Genomic DNA, 15,298 nt, shown 5'->3' with positions numbered 1-15,298 from the left:
TCTACCCGCCTTGGCCTCCCAAAGTGCTGGGATTACAGGCGTGAGCCACTGCATCCGGCCAGGAAGAGGCATTTTTAAAAAGGACTAGAGCCTTGAATTTGAACCCTGGCATCTGGACAAAAACAAGAAGAGGCCAAAATGACATGATCAGAAAAATTAAGGACCATAAATACCTTTCTTCCTTATTACTCTAATTCAAAATAGTCTGGTAAGAGAGAAAGAAAAATTACATTTCCTCCGGAAAGGCCGGCCCCAATTAAAATTCTAAGTGTCGCTTATACCAAGAGCACTGGTTTATTGGCAGATTATTAAGCCCTGGACCAATGTCACTCTGTTAGACCTGTATTAAAAACGTGGTTTATGTGGTGCAGGGTCAGATCAGTAAAGAGCTGTTAGCAGATGACAGGTTTGATTACCGCTGGCTGCAGGCAAGACGTATGGATCCCTGAGGAACAGCAGCACAGGCTGGTGGGACAGTTTGCTGGAAAGGTCAAGAACAGGCATGTCAGCATCAGGGGACGATGGTAAACAGAAAACACTACAAACTAGCTTTGAGGGGATCAAACTGCTGTGCGGGGACGTCTCAATGTTTATGTTCTAACAGTGTGGGTGAATAATAGCACGCAGAGTGACAGTGAACAAATGCGCACTGCTCTCATCTTCTAAACATTTCTTTGTGGAATTTGAAGCAGATATACAATCTATACAATAAATCATCGCTGAAACGTGCTTTCCTAAAAATCTTGTAATACGATTGTTGATAAAACATTCTGATTACTTGCATGAAACAATGTAGGGCTCTTATTCCTCCACTTTTAATTCTAACTGGTTACTCCTGTAATTCCCTATCAAATATTTATAATCTTAAAACCAATTTCCGAACAAAGGTTCTTAAGAAAAACATAACTTGAAACACATCGTGGATGATTAAACATTTAGCAAAACCATAATCCTATTCCTGGCTGATGAGGATTAGTCCTTACCTTGACTCTTCAGACTCTGTTTCATCAAAAGATCTAAAAGTTTTGAAAAAGGAAAAAAACAAAAAAACCACATACATTGAGTCAATGTTTATGCCAACAAAGGAAAAAATACCCAATATTATTCGATGACTGAATTGAGAGATATTTTTTAAAAGAGCTGTGAGTTTCCACTGAGCCATAGCATGGCTATGCCCCATTCTAAGGAATCTGAAGACTGGAATATTCTTTGATTTCCCTTAAGATTACTTAAAAATCCCCAGATTTTATTACTACTTTTGGGCTTGTATAATGGAGAGAACATTTCGCTCACTGCCACTGCTAATGTCTATTCTAAAAAATACATAAACATATATGAAGCCTAACCTGCCCGTAAACACATACAAGTTGGAACAGAACACACTGACAACACAGTACTTGCCAAGTGTATAATTTTTGTTATGCAATAAGTGGAAAGTGGCTCTGAGTAAACAGTGCTCATGAGGAGCTGTGACAGGTGTTTGCAGCCCCGTCATCCAGCAGATGGCTAAGGTTTAACATGACTTTGGGTGTGGCCTGCTTGATTTTCTTGTAGTTAAGTGTGGTTCCTTCAGGCAGCGAGAAAATGGGTAAACCTCTCTCCTGCATGGATTTTCAGAGAGTTTGTGATGATTTTTTTCCCTGTAAATGGATACAGTATATCATGGATGTTCCTGAAGGCCTTCTGAGGCTAGCTCAGCCCACATCATATGCTGTTGCTGGGCCAGTGGCTTATTTCAGAGTTAATTCTTTGGGAGAAATTTTCCTAATTGCTGATGATATCAAACCTCTGGGTCCTTGGGTTTAGGACCAATGGTTTAGACCAATAGATAGGGATTAGGATTTGTAGTCCTGCCACTGGAAGTTCCTGAGAGAGGCACCTGGACTATAGAGGAAGAGGGCTCACCTTGGAAGCCCTCGGTTCTGCAAGCTACATGGCAAGAGATCTTAGGAAAGTCACTAAATTCCTGTGTCTCTGTTTGCTCAACTATAAAATGAGAGGAGTTGGATCAAATCATCTCTAAGATCATTCATAACTTTAAAATTATATGAATATGTGTACCACCAGGATATGAATTTTGCTCGAGTTTCCACTAATAAATGAGCTCATAACAAGTTATCCAGATTCATAATTCCCATCAAGTAACATCATTCTATGTAACAGTGTAATTGAAAAGGTTGATTCCTTGAGTCTAAACATAGGTTACCGAACCATGGCCATTTGGCCGCAAGATGGGCACGAGGACTTCAGAGGAATTCTTTTAACCAAAAGCAGGGGGCGAGCGAGTACTGTAGCAAGCCAAAAGAGTGGGCGTGGCCGGCGGGCTACTCGGGCATCACTCTGGGCTATTTGTTAGATCAATTGGTCATTGAAGAGTAATTTAAAATACACATCCAATATGCAAACATGACTCTTACCCACAACTTTCTGCCTTTGGTAGAGAGGGCAAGTGTCGCACATTTAGGAAATCAAGAAACAGTTTGGGAAGTTCTTCATTTTCTAAAATGACAGCCTGTGAAAGCAGAAAACAATTAGAAACTGAAGTGAAGTTTGCTAGGCGATCAATCAAATGAACTATTTCAAAAAGTCATAACCGTCCATCAAAGTTCTTACCAGCAACATTCCCGACAGTTGAGATGAGGAGTGGTCTCTGTTTTGCCCACCAGGAATTCAGGCTGACACACAGGCTAGCGAGTGCCGGCAAATCCTGCAGTTTATCTGTTCTTTCATTCAACTAGCATTTATAGAGCACCTACTATACACTAGATGCTGACTAGGGGACAAGACAGTGGGAAGCCAGGTAGAAATGGTTCTTGCCTTCATGGAGATTCTAATCCAGAGTGAATATTTCAAAACCTGGCAACATCAATAATACTGTTAAGATATGTATATCAAATTTTCCTTACTGAGTGATAAAGTGGTCTGATATACATTATCTATACGTGTGTGTGTGTGTGTGTGTGTGTGTGCGTGTATCTCCCCACAGGAGACCACTGCTATTTAGGAAATACGATAAATTATTTTTTAACTAGAAGATTTAGTCAAGAACCTTCAACTATCACTGTTTTGGCATTAGAATCAACTGACATTTATTGCCATTTGGACAGCTCCACTTAAAGGGTCAGTAACAACTTTACTGCTAAGTGTAAATCAGCGTACACACTGAAAAAAAATCCATAGAGTTCTTCCATTTAGTGAGCTCTGCTACATAGCTGGCATAATGGCATAACCATGTCAGTACTCACAGATCCAGATTATGCAATGTCAAGGAGAAATCTGACAAAGAAGTATGTATCTTCATATCTATGTATTTTTAAAGTCTACCAGAGTGTGTGAACTGAATATAAGTTTGCCACCTCCCCCTCCCTCTCTTCCAAAAGACCACAGGAGAAAAGCATCAAAGGTTTTATCATAATCTCTGACTTCAATACAACTATTCTTAAGGGTCATTTTTCATAACACCGTGGGTAAATTTTGTCCAATAAGTACATGTTGTTTAAAGAACTATGAGAATCAGTGGTGAAATATCATTCACACAACTGATCAGGAATACTGTGTAAGGGTGGTGTATAAAATACATAACAAGTAACAAAAGTGAGGTGAAATTATGTATCTTGTAGATACATAGTTCTGTATCACATCTTGTTCTTAGCCATGGTTCACATACTGAGTGGCCCCAATTTCTCATCAGGTTTTGTAATACTGTTACCCAGTTCAGGTCATACAAATGGAGTGGATAACTATACAGGTTGCCAGTCCTCCTAGGCTACCCTCTGTCCCACACTAGAGCAGAGCCCTCCTGGTGTTCAGTCCCTGGAGAGGGGTCATCTAAAGAGCCACCTCCACTGGGGGCTGCTACTGTTCTTTATACAGCTCACCATTCCCATGGAAGCTTAAGGAATAAAAGACAGAAGAAAAAATTGGGGTGTTATACTTTATTCATTAAATAATAATTTACTGGGCATCTATCATGTTAGGCACTGGGACATGATGATAAATCTTACAGGTCCAGTGGAGCATGGGCTGAAGAAAGCTAGCAATGAACAAGTAAACACACACACTAAACAACAACTTAAACTTGCCTTAGAATATAGTAAGATAGAATCGAAATAGCGTATCACTCTCTAAGCGTTTTCCCATCTACCAATGCATTCATCCGTCCATCCCTCTGTCCCTCTCTCCATCCATGTGTGTGTATGTGTTTACTTTCTCCTGGTTATAAAAATAGAAAAATAAAAAGTTCAGAAAATAAAGAAGAAAAAAACCCTATGTCCAGAGGCATAATTTCATTACTATTTCAATTAAATTTCCTTAAATCATTTCACTTTCATCTCAGTTTTTACCTATTCAAGGAAATTTTTTAGGTGCCCAGAGGTCATTATTTCAGTGCCTGTAACTCAAAAAGTTCTAGGAATCATCACACATATAAAACTCCAAGGTATTTTGGCTCTGACATATTTCAATGATTGTTTTTTTTCTAGATACATGTTTAAGAGGATGATACAATACTTATTTGAATAATAAAACCTAATGTTGTAACACATGCAGACCTGTTCTCCCAGGCAATAGTTTTAATTATCTGTACAAGTGGTAGCTTTCACATTTAAAAAAAGAGGGGAGGATATAACATTCTTATCTCCACCCCCACCTTCTTAAAATAAATTAAATCAATAACAAGTGTGGGACACTTTTAATGACCTGAACTACTTAATTTCCAGGATCTTTAGAGATGTCATCCATCACCGCAGTATGGAGGAAGACATCTCTTGAGTGTTCAGGGGGTTACTTAGGTTTTATTAATGCAAGATTTAGGGAATTTTAACAAGGTGAATTGTTTATTTGCCTTGACAGATTGGCTTACAATGCACTGCCTACATCTACAGCATGATCATTAATGACAAAAGACAGGCAAAAAGCTGTTTACACTGCAACACAGGGACGGGAATTAATCCTGCTCAGCCTCCCCAAACAGAGTTCTCTAAACAGATGATCACGTTGCTTTACGTAAGATATACTGGCAAAAGCAATACAGAAAACTCCAGAAATCTGCGTGAATTTACTTTGCTAAATTTTCACCGAATATTCTCAAATAATATTTTCCATAAAACAATGAACAATAGGTACTTTGGGATTTATAGTTTTAGAGAAGGCAGCATCGACATTTAGTTAAGCATTTAGTTATGTGGGCAGGAATATTTCCTAAGCTCTGTTTTTAAAGCTTGGGAGAAAAGAACTAATACTTCAGAGATAAAGTAAAATATAGAAGAATTTACCTAATGTAATATATTATGTACAAATGACTGTCATCAATTGGTACAGAGATACAAAAGAGGAATTAAATCTTTTTGTTCATACACACATGATCTTATTCCTGAGAAACTGAACAGTAAGGCTGGACCTCACAACTGTTCCATTTACAACTTCTTCAGTTTCTTGAAAGGCTTTTGCTCTGAAGGAACCACCCCTTCTTGAAGCTGTACCCCGGGTCATCCTATAGAATAAATATGTCAGTTTGGTTTAAATCTCTCAATTTTGCTCAACAATAAGCTCCTAAGTTTTAAAAAATCAAATTTTTGAATATCAAATCCTATCTCCCTATTGTTTTAGATTGCTTATTTTTATTTTTGATTAATATCCAATGGTTAATCACTTTCATTCTTTAGAGAGGCAGTGTGGTGTAGGAAGTAAATGGGCTTTCAGGAAGACCTGAGTTTGAATCCTTTCTCTTTCTATCTTAAAATTAGGTTATTGTGAGGATTAAATGTCTGCAAGAATCTCTGACACACAGTTAGCAATGGATAGATGCTAATTCTCTTTTCTTTGAGTATTGTTGTTGTATTATACATTTCCAACAATCTATTTTATCTATTTTGAAGTTGGGATAATTGTTCATCGAGCAAACAGAGCTTCTTGGCCCTCTATATTTCAGGGATCTTTTTGAGTATCAGATAAAAGCTGAGTATCCTGCTTGCTGGAAAACACACATACATCTATAATTGTGCTTCCAGTGGCAGGGGGTTTGTAGACCCCTGACAGCCCAGCCAAGAACACCTGCTTTTAGCTTAGACAGGGCAATAGCACTCACTGCTGGGCTCACTTTTCTTTGGCCTGGAGCCTGATGCACTGTCGGCCGGTGCTGTGTGCCAGCTCCCCAAAGGACACTCTGGCCTTCTTGTTTCAGTTTTCTATCTCTTTGTCAATTAGAATCCCACTGGAGGGTATGCTGCCTTGCTATTAGAATTCATTAATGCCTTCAGCTCTGGGCTGAGTTGAAAATATTTGGCATTGAGGCTACTGTGGTAAAGGATTCTTTCTAATACACCAAAATCTATTGCTGCACCGATTCTAGAGAATAATTCATATTCATGATTTCCATGTCTTCTATATATTATTCTAAAATACGGCAGTCAGTGGTGTGGAGAGTTCCTCAAATTAACAAAACATTAAGGAAAGTATGATTTTCCACTCTGTCATTGCTGGGTTAGAGTACAGCTGATGAAGCACTACCATGCTGCCCCTGTTATAAGAGGGGCATTCTGAACTGCAGGGTAGCGATGGGATCAGGCCCAGTGCTATCTACTTAATCACTCAATGACCCTGGTGGTGAAGTTCTGACACTGCTCATCCCATTCCTGGATGCAAGTCGGCACACATGGCCTGTCAACTAATTTATACAGTAAAACATCAAGAATTCAAAATGAATGTGACAAGTTTGGAGAAAAAGCTAGAAATAAATCCCAATAAATTTTACAGGTATACACACAGAGTGAAATACCGTGAGAGGCAGAATTAATTACCCAGATGCAAGACAGAGAGTAGCTGTTTATGTGTGAGAATCATGGGTCTCAAATGGTAGGTCTGCAAGAAGTGTTCCTTCCACATGGTGTCAAATGAGCTGAACAGTTCTCTCACCCCACTTAAGGCAATATTATCAAGCACCCCCTGCCACCACAAAAGAGAAATAATAAACCTAGGAAGAGCTAGAGGCAAGCAATGAAAATAACTAAAAGATTTCAAAATAGTTTCCATAAAAACAAGTCATCCAATAGTGGGTACCAAGAATGGAACCAGGCAGTGGAAAGTCAAGGTGAAAATGATCTTTAAGTTAACTAACTGTTCTGTTAAGGAGGGTGGCCACTGGTTATCCAGCATTTTCAAAGCTGCTGGAACAAGAAGAAAGTACTGTCAAAACTAGCAAGGAAGGAGTCATTTTCTAATTGAAGCGTGTGCAATAAAAGTAGTAAAAGTGACACAGTATGAAAAGAATAGGCACTGAAGAGCATCAAAATATCCTGGACTCTTTAATAGACTTGCAGATTGGAGACGGTATAGAATTAACAGAGAAATGCACTAAAGAAATTTCCAACCAATCTGTCACTTAGGAATACAGGAAGACCAAAAATCAGGTTATTATTATGGTGCACGTAGGAAATGGGGTTAAATGAAAGAACTGTTACAAGTGTGTGACAGGCTATTTGACTTACTTCGATATTACTACATCCAACTCTGATAAATAGCAAAACTGGGCAATAGAGTGTATTTTGTAAGAAACAAAAAAAAATTATTTTTCTTTACACAATGTTACTCACTCTTGTAAGAATAAATGACTTTCTCTAAAGCAGACCAGATATTTCTTCAGAAATATCACTTTAAATGAAGAATTTTTAAAAATTTAAACTCTATGAAAGCATTTATAAAAAACTTCCTGCATGGGGCAGAAAAACAACAGCATTACCACCAACATCCCCTGTAAGCTCAATGCTTACTCCTGAAATGTTCTTTTTATTGAAAAGGTGCAATTATCATCATATAACACAAATCACAAAATCCCAATTTTTCTACCTTATCAGCTTTATAAAATCATGTTCCCAAAGGATACCATTGATTAGTTGCACATGTTCTTTCTGTGGCATCCCATAATTGTCAGTTATCTTTTCTTCTTCAGTAAGTAAAATGTAGTCACAAAATTACAGAGGGACTTGTTCTGCCCTAACCTTCGTGAGATGCCATCATGCAGTGGAAAACACTGGTAAAATATCACAGGATAACGCCGTCCGACAAGAGAGACATATAAACACTGTAATGATTTCCCACGAGTTTCCATTTTAGAAAATTGTCACTAAGGCGAGCATAAACGGTGACACATCTCCACTGAGAACACGGTGAAATCGAACGCTGGCATTCTAGTTAGGTCCAAACCTACCCAGCAGCCAATTATAACAGGAATGGAACATCTTGTTGAAAACTTGGACAAGACCACTTTGCTAACCTTCTAAGATCATAGCACAGGGCTGTGTTGTTTTCACTGATTTGATCCTTTTATTCCCTTTTCAACACACACACACACACACACACACACACATACACACACACACTTCTTCCCATTGTCTATCAGGGTTGTTATAAACTGTAGGGAACCTCTTTGTCACAAAAGCTAGGGTACTGAACTAAGTCAAGAGGTTTACAAGGGCACTTTAAGCTCTTTCTCCATTCCCTAGTTTGGTTTGAAATGTCCGGCTGTTGGGGTGACAAAGTTCACCACTGTAGCTTTTCCTCTCTTCACCAGGAAAGATGCTTCATACCATATCTACTTCAGAGATATGGCTAAAAACAGGGAGGGAGAAAAATCAATACCTCCTCACTGCAGTAAATGGGCTGCAGTGTCACTGTCCTCTGGGACCCAAACCTAAGAGCTCACAGAGGCTCTGTAGTCCTCAGTCTTCTACTTACCACTTCCCTGCACCTGGTCAAAATTTCACAAAATGAGCCATAATCAGGTTAGCAAAGGAACACTTTTTAAAAGGCAGCCAGTAGGCCAGGCACAGTGGCTCACGCCTGTAATCCCAGCACTTTGGGAGGCTGAGGCAGGAGGATCACCAGGTCAGGAGATCGAGACCATCCTGGCTATCACGGTGAAACCCCGTCTCTATTAAAAAATACAAAAAAATTAGCCAGGCGTGGTGGCAGGCACCTGTAGTCCCAGCTACTCGGGAGGCTGAGGCAGGAGAATGGCGTGAACCCAGGAGGCGGAGCTTGCAGTAAGCCGGGAGCTTGCAGTAAGCCAGACCGTGCCACTGCACTCCAGCCTGGGCAACAGAGCAAGACTCTCTCTCAAAAAAAAAAAAAAAAAAAAAAGCCAGCCACTAAACAGATTTAAGAAGGATCCTGACCACCTGAAAAATAAAAATCAGATGTGCTCTGAAGAACCCACTGCACCATGCATCCCCCTTTTTGTGTGTGACACCATCTGCAAGATGTGTTCAGTCTGTGCCTTGGTAAAAACTGCACTACTCAACGAATTCAAATAGACATCTGCTGTGGTTTCACAGGGCTTTATAGAGTATCTTGCAAGAAATCTGAGGACCTGCACTAAACGCTGAATGCCGAAAAGGGCCTATTTAAAATAATAATGAATGTGTGCAAAGAAATAATATAATTTGGCTTAAGAAGATTTGAAAAAAAAAAAAGGAATACATTTCTGATAATGTGGCTAAAAGGAAAAACCATGGAACAAAAGAAACTGGAAAATCAATAGTCTTTGGAGCTATTTTAATATCAAGGCTTACATTCTGTGTTTTTCTAGAATACAATCATATAAAAGTATTTGTTTAGCACCTACTAACTACAAGCATTATGCTGGGGACACAATGGTTAGCCCAACAAATATAGTCCTGTCCTCCCAGGGTTTACCACTGGGTAGGGAAGATGAATGCTGATTCACAGCAACAAATGTGAAATTACAAACTGAATTAGTACCTTAAAGGGGAGTAGCTAGTTTCCTTGATCATTAGTAACGAAACACCCCTATTAACCTGTAGGGTGAAGGAAAGCTTCCCTGGGGAAGTGACCCTTGAGCTGGGAGCTGAATGAGCTAATGAGAACAATGTGAGTAGGATATTCCAGCTTGTTCAAAGGCCTGTGGAAGGTAGAAGCATGACATTAAAAAAACCCTTAAAGAAGGCCACAGAAAATAATAAAGCTAAGCAATAAAATGGGGACACCTAAGCTGGAGAGGTTAGGAAGGGCTTCTGGATCATGTAAAGGATTTTTTTTCTTTTCTCTGTAGATTTGGGAGTCATTGAGTGATCTTATGTGGGTGGGTGATAGATGGGGTATCTCACTGTACATGATACAATCTGATTTGTATTTTGACTACAACTACAACGTATGTAGTAGTGGTTCCTCAGATCCAGGGACCATGCATTAAATCCTCTCTTTGGCTAACTCTAAACTGCTTCTTAACTAACTCATTGAGCTAATTTTAATGACTATATTTCTCATTTCATATTAGGTGTCTCTAGCTTCAAAACTACTGTTCAAATTATGTATTAGTTCAGAGTCATTCATTCATCCATTCCCCAAATATTTACTGACATTTACTGCATGCATAATAGCACTATGCTACATAGTTTAATTCTTTTCTTATTCAATTTTATTGGAATATTTTATCTTTCCCAATATTTTTCTATTATATTTATAAACTTTATTCCACAGATATATTTAAGGGAGCCATTGAAATTGGCTCAATTAAAATACATTCTTGATTTTCCTTGGATTTTAAATTTATCTTAACATCTCAACTAATTCTTACAAATATATAAAGACTTTCAGACTAAGAAAGGCAACACATTCCATTAATCTTTCTATTAAAACAACAACAGAATGACTGGGTGCAGTGGTTCGTGCCTATAATCCAGAACCTTGGGAGGCCAAGGCGGGTGGATCACTTGAGGTCAGGAGTTCCGGACCAGCCTGGCCAACATGGAGAAGCCCCATCTCTACTAAAAATACAAAAAATTAGCTGGGTGAGGTGGCACGTGCCTGTGATCCCAACTACTCGGGAGGCTAAGGCACAAGAATCACTTGAAACCAGGAGGCAGAGGTTGCAGTAAGCCAAGATGGCATCAATGCACTCCAGCCTGGGCGACAGAGCAAGATTCTGTCTCAAAAAGCGAAACAAAACAAAACAAAACAAAAAACAAAAGGATCTGGACTCATAACATTTCAAAACCTGTTTGAAAACTTCTGAACAGCTCAATTCTTTTCAGCAAATGACTGGGTACAATTACTTTAAAGTCACATATTATACATATTTGATCCATTTAAATTACCTGTGTATTGAATAAAAATGCACTTCAATTACACATAATAGATAATGCCAGGATTTACGAGGCATTTTCTGGATGATGGAAAAAAAAATCCAAACAAATTTTAAAAACAATCATAGGCTGGGCACGGTCACTCACACCTGTAATCCCAGCACTATGGGAGGCTGCAGTGGGTGGATCACTTGAGGTCAGGAGCTTGAGACCAGCCTGGTCAACATGGTGAAACCCTGTCTCTACCAAAAATACAAAAATTAGTCGGGTGTGGTGGTGGGCACCTGTAATCCTAGCTACATGGGAGGCCGAGACAGGAGAATTGCTTGAACTCAGGAGGCAGAGGATGCAGTAAGCCAAGATTGGGCCATTGCACTCCAGACAACAGAATGAGACTCTGTCTCAAAAATAAATAAATAAATATATACATACATACATACAATTATAAACTAGCTACGTACCTGTAAGTGAAACCTAAGATCAGGAGACTATGGTATTTAATATCAGTGTTTTACAACAAGCGAACCAAAACAGATTTAATAATTCAAATAATGTGGTAAGGCATTTAGTTAAATACTACTTTATAGAAGAAACAGTAATCAGAACTAGGCTTATAAAATGTCCCCTACAGATAGGCTTAGGAGACTGGTTTTTAATAAAAGATTTACAATTACCACAGCCCATAAGTGTTGATGAATTGATGTTTTTAAAGTGTTTAAGGTGCTTTAAAACAATTTGCTCTCTCAGGCCCCTTAACCATTCCCCCAACTACCTACTTTATTCAGCATTCTCTTTCTTTACATACTATACACTTTGACTCAGCTCCAGCACAGCTAGGTTTCAAGTGGTACAGTCTAGATAGATGAGGCCTTTCTAGGTATATATATTCTTACTGTACTATAGTTTAGACATAGTATACTAGGCTAATATCATTTTTTTAAATGAAGACTTCCAACACCATTTTATATTTGTTCAGTTATAACACTATATTTAGTCACCTGTTTAAATGCTACAGTAATGTAATTGATGTTTTACATGAATCTAGGAACCCTCAATGAGCAAACTTCAAAGTGCATAGTACTTAGTGGGAAATGGTTAGAGAGTGTGACAACAGACTTATAAGATGTGTAGCTAGTCCTCAGAGAAACAATGTATGAAAAGTGGCCCTTGTGGAGATGGCTCATAGGCTGTAAAATAAAAAACATATCTATAAAGAAAGTTAGGAGGAGGTGCTTGGCCTCTTGGCTGCAACAACAAAAAAAAACAGTCAGTGAAATTGTTCACTAAAATACACAGGTAGGAATAGTAGCCTACTGGGACAGAACACAATAGCAAGAAAGATGAGAAATTAGGGCTGTCTACACATGGCTGGTAAGGACTACACAGGGGGTCCAAGCTGGAACCTGTTCTCTGAGTTCAGGGAAAGAAGAACATACGTACCCTAGCCCTTCTCCCAAATCTAACATTGAAATGAATCCTTCTATAACTTGGGAGTTAAATTACAGACATTTATTCAGGGACCTATACACAAGAATGAATATGCCCTTTTCTGGGAGTTTTCCAGATTACACCAGTCTTTTTGCATCTATGCAAGATCCAGTCTTCCCTTCTTCTTTACTAATGGAATACCAATTTTCTTGGGGTATGTGGCAAGCTGCCAAGCTAAAAATAACAAAGAACAATATCAAAAACTGATGAAAATAATATATCCTGCCCCACTCTTCCCCCAACATTTCCCAACAACACCCGCCCCCGCCCCACCACCCAGTCCCTTAGCATGTGACACAGATCTAGCCAACAAAATGTCAGAAGAAGTGACTGGATGGGAAAAGTCAAAAAGCTTCCTTAAAGTGACTGGTCAGGCTGCAGTAGCCCCCATCTTTTTGCTCATCTCTCCACCTCCTTCTTCTTGGCTAGAATATGGGCATGGTCTTTGAGCTTAGTTGTCATCTTGTAATTATGAGAGAAAGGCCAAAAGAATCAAGGAAATGCAATCCCTGATAATCCTGAGCCAGTGAGCCAAAACCCACAATTACCTACCACTTTCCTTCTCAGTGCTTAAGGTTAAAACTCACTTTTAGTTAAGTCCTTGGATTTGGCTTGTTACCTACGGTAGAACACATAAACCCCTGCTGATAGAGCCCTCATGCCTCTGCAGATTGTAAAGTCCTGTTTTTGGCCCATAGAACAGAATACTAAGTAGCATGATTGCTACAAAAAGAGAGAGAAAGAGAAAAGAAAAAGAAATTCTGATATTCTATTTTTAATTTACCGCTTTAGTACTGGGTAGAACACTTAGGGGAAAAAAGAAAAAATAGTGCTGATATGCTATTTTTAATTTGCTACTTTTAAAAAGTCCATAACACAAACAATAGCATATGAAAAATAAAAAAGCAATTAGGTTCATGCATAGTCTATAAAAAGAAAAGGCCTAACACATGAAAATTTGTAACCCTAACTCAGCAGGTGCCAAGAACACCCATTACAGGACAGTAAAGAAATCAAGAATACAGGTAATGAGATGAACCTAAACAAAGAAAAATGTAAGCTGATTATCTAGAAAAATATCCTCCCAAATTGGGTCTTTTAAACAAATCACAGACTGTATCCCCATGGAAATGGAGTGTTTTGTTAAACTTACTTTACAAAAGAAATGGCCAAACCATTGTAGAATGAGCCACAGGAAATAATTTAGCATTGGCTGGTGGAAAAAAAATACAATTCTACTTTAATAGGCCTTTTTAATCACAAATTTTATGATGATTTAACAGCCTTCCATTAAGAGCAATTAAAGGGAGACAGCAAGGATTTACACTAATATTCTAGCAAGTTAAAATGACTACATACATCTTCGAACAAACGTTTTCTATCTTGAAGTTCTTCGCTGAGTTTGAGGGAGATATACTAATTTAATTAAAAAATAAAAAGCTGGAAGATGTGCCTCTGGTATCTCAGGATCAAGTTTTTGAATTCACTTCTCCTCCCTGCCTATGGTTATCCCTAGTACACCCCTGACTAAGGAGCCAGACATCACTGGGGCTGGGCAGAGGCTCAGGAGACACAAAGGTACTCCTAAAAACGGAGAAACCAACAAGCTAGATAGCTTGTCAGGCCTATTTAACCACTCTAGTTGGCCACACAAACCATACCAGGCAGTGGTCTACTCAACCACCCTCACCTCAGTCTGTTCCAACTGTGTCCTGGAAAGGGGGGCAGGGAAGTACCTGGGAACACCCGACAGGCATGCTCCTTTTTCCTGAATAATTTAAAGAAAGAGAACATTTTCTTACATGGTTTTATTTACATTATGATTAACTTCTCTTTAAAAAGCTTGTGTTTTATATGTAATCCACTTGTGTTGTAACTTCCTAGCGCCTTAATGCATGCACACAGGCCAAAGAAAGTATCTGTTCTATAGACTTGGTATGCAAACTCATTTATTCAGATCTCAAAAAGCACTATCTCTGTGGGCCAGTAAGTTCCAATAAAGGCCTTCTGTGCAATGGTGTTGCCCCGCTACTATTGGCAAAACTTCTAATCCCCTGACCCAGTACTTTCTGACTCCCATTAGCCCCCTCTAAATTTTCTGCCCTCTTGTCCAGCTTAAGGAGCTGTGATCTACCATCAGAATCAGTCCCCTGAACCACCTCCAAACCCATCAGCCTCTCTCCCTCTGCTGTACTCGGGACGGCTCAGTTCTGCTGAATCCCAGCAATCTCTCATTCATGCCTCTACCCAAGCTGCTAAACACTGAGAAAAATCATAGAATACAAAAAAGACTGGTTTCACTTTAAATTTAAGCTCTTATCCTCAAAATGTTATCCAGAAATCTTGTTACTTTTCTCTAGAACAGTAGTTCTCAAACTGTAGCCAGCATCAGAATCGCCTAGAGGGCTTGTTAAAAGTTTGCTTGGTCCAACTCAGAGAGTTTCTGATCTAGCTGGTCTTTGGTGGGGCCTAAGAATTTGCATTTCAAATAAATTACCAAGTTTCTAGGTGATGCTGAAGCTACTGATCCAGGAACCACACTCGAAAACTACTGCTCTAGAAGAATCAGCCTTTACCCATTTTCGAAACTTATCCTCTTCTCCTTTTATCTCCCTCATCCCTTCCTCCACCCTCTCTCCCAGCTGATAACCACTCTTCACACTTCAGAGAATGCAGAAGCCACCTGGCTTGATCCTCCTCATCTTTATCCC

The 15,298-nt window shown here is 39.1% G+C and overlaps 1 protein-coding gene across 2 annotated transcripts in view; it reads right to left on the bottom strand.

Moving 5' to 3' along the window:
- SNX24 (sorting nexin 24) overlaps positions 1 to 15,298 on the bottom strand; it is a 188,965-nt gene that overhangs the window by 25,755 nt on the left and 147,912 nt on the right. For both annotated transcript variants that reach the window (XM_030818317.1, XM_030818324.1), the window contains exons 4-6: positions 2,418 to 2,512; positions 984 to 1,016; positions 417 to 481 (exon numbers count right to left, since the gene is read on the bottom strand). In XM_030818317.1, coding sequence (XP_030674177.1) covers positions 417 to 481; positions 984 to 1,016; positions 2,418 to 2,512 — 193 coding nt within the window. The remainder of the gene's footprint in view (positions 1 to 416; positions 482 to 983; positions 1,017 to 2,417; positions 2,513 to 15,298) is intronic.

Source organism: Nomascus leucogenys, chromosome 2, assembly GCF_006542625.1.
Source record: "Nomascus leucogenys isolate Asia chromosome 2, Asia_NLE_v1, whole genome shotgun sequence".
Taxonomy (NCBI): domain Eukaryota; kingdom Metazoa; phylum Chordata; class Mammalia; order Primates; family Hylobatidae; genus Nomascus; species Nomascus leucogenys.
This window is presented reverse-complemented; position numbering and strand designations above follow the sequence as displayed.